General features: G+C 44.4%; 1 protein-coding gene across 5 annotated transcripts in view; it reads right to left on the reverse strand.

The window, feature by feature from the left end:
• Positions 1-2,075, reverse strand: part of UBN1 (ubinuclein 1) — a 33,768-nt gene that overhangs the window by 14,004 nt on the left and 17,689 nt on the right. For 4 of the 5 annotated variants that reach the window (XM_014520097.2, XM_014520108.2, XM_014520100.2 and 1 more), the window contains 2 exons: positions 1,632-1,760; positions 131-274 (listed from right to left, as the gene is read on the reverse strand). In XM_014520097.2, the coding sequence (XP_014375583.1) occupies positions 131-274; positions 1,632-1,760 (273 nt within the window). The remainder of the gene's footprint in view (positions 1-130; positions 275-1,631; positions 1,761-2,075) is intronic. The other variant, XM_025203756.1, reaches the window with a different exon arrangement.

The raw sequence follows: 2,075 nt of genomic DNA on the forward strand, positions 1-2,075 counted from the left end.
GCCTTCCTTCTTGATGACAGGGACACAGCAGGGATACTGTGGGATTCTCACCAACTCTAGATGGACTTAGAGATTCTTTCAGTAAGGAACACCAGGAATGCTAAAATGAGTCAGCTTTGACCTCACTCACCTGGCCTGCATCCAGCCCTTTGGCCAGAGGGCTTTCACTTCCGCATCTAGGAAGGTTTTCAAATAATCTTCCAAAGACTGAACCTTGTTTTTCTCAAGCTCATAGCCATCCACTTTCATCTTCACCGCATGGCAAAGCAGCTCCCTGAGGGATGGGCAGACTTCAGACAAAGGTTACTCAAAACTTCCCCCAAAGGAGGTGCACTCTATCCCCAGAGTTTGGTGGACATTTTGAGACTGGACTGAATCAGTCTCCACACATTAGGTTATGCCAGTCTGCAACAGACCATAGACCAGTTCAGTTTAGGATCCATAGCCCAGGTGTTCCCAACAGCCAATCTTTCAGAGAAGAGCAATACTTCCCCAATAATGCCCACCACCCACTGTGCCACAAGAGTAATAGGGGCAAATCCTTCCCAACTCCCTTATCTTCCCCACCCCCCCCACCAGGTATAATCAACAGGCCATAATTACAAGTGTTAACAGCTATAAAAATGAGCCTCCATTGTCTTGAGAACTCCCTGCAGCAGCTTTTTACAGAAGACTCAATCTATGCTGTGTGAAATCTCCTTCATATTCTAAAGGAAACTGGCAATAACAGTGTCCCTCCTGTTATGACACGCAGTGAAAAGGAGGCAGCAACCAGATTTCACTACACCCTGTTACAGAAGACCAAGAGGGAGATTTGATAAATCTTCAAAACACATAAAAGATGGTTATAAAGAGGCTGGTGACTGACAATTCACTGTGGCCATGGGGGACAGAACAAGAAGTAATGGTTTTAAGTTGTAACAAGGGAAATTAGATTTCAGGAGAATTGGATTTTAGGAAAAACTTTCAACTACAAGGCTGACTGAGTACTGGAACAAATTACCGAGAGAGAACGGGGAGTTTTCATCACTGGATAACTCACTTTTACCTTCCAAACTCTTGGATGAAATGGTTTAGACAGATGATGATTCTGGCTTGACCGGAGCACTGGACTAGACAGCCTTTTGAGGTCCCTTCCAGCCCTATAATTCTATCATTTCCCTTCACCAATATTCCCAATTGTTCTTTTTGTCCAAGTCTATAATCCCAGGTACTGCACCCTCATCAGGCTCTATAATCTCAGGTGCTGCAACCTATAATCTAGTAGGTTTTCTATTAATGAAAGCTGGTCCTGTTAGAACATCCATCTCTTCAGTGCAGCTCCTTCTTTCCCCAAAGAGCTCCCTCCTTTGGCCTATACATACTGAGACTCCTTAATGCCTCCCACAGAGTTGGCCCTGGGCCTGACAAGCGGGAGTATTCTTAGAACACAGCCAGAACCTGGGACTAGCAAGTACAGAAATAATGTGGTGTGGCAATACCAAGCCTCTGAGCAGCCTGCTACTATCAAGGGTTAGTACCTCTCAAAAATTTAAACAAGCTAAGGTTAGGTACTAAAACTTCAGCAATTTCAGGAGCCTGGACTGGGGAAAAAGTAACACAGCTGAACAAAACCTCCAAACCACGCAAACCTGATTTCATCATTCCACTGAAATTTCTTTCGTGGTCCCATGATGCGCTTTCCTCCCTTCTCTTCGTCGTCTTCCTCATCAGAGCAAATCCGGTCTCTCTGCTCCTTGTCCTTTTCCTCTTCCAACATCCTAACGGAGGAATGGAATTAGTGAGCTAAAGAAGCCATGGCTGCCAGATGTCACCTAGCTCAAATATTTGGCAGGATTCAGGAAAAAAGTTAGGCATGTATAAGGATGGCAGAAGATGCAGAGGTATAAATAGTTAATGCTAACATAAGCCTTGGAAGCGATAGTCAATCTCAAGCTTCAGGATTTAAGACAATTTCTAATACTAGCAATTAGGAGGCCTCTTGTAGCTCCCTCTGAAGTATTTAGTACTGGCCACTGTCAGAGAAAGGATACTGAACTAAATGTCCTTCAGCAGTTCTTGAATACAGGCATGCC

This window comes from Alligator sinensis, unplaced genomic scaffold (assembly GCF_000455745.1).
Source record: "Alligator sinensis unplaced genomic scaffold, ASM45574v1 scaffold404_1, whole genome shotgun sequence".
Lineage (NCBI taxonomy): Eukaryota > Metazoa > Chordata > Crocodylia > Alligatoridae > Alligator > Alligator sinensis.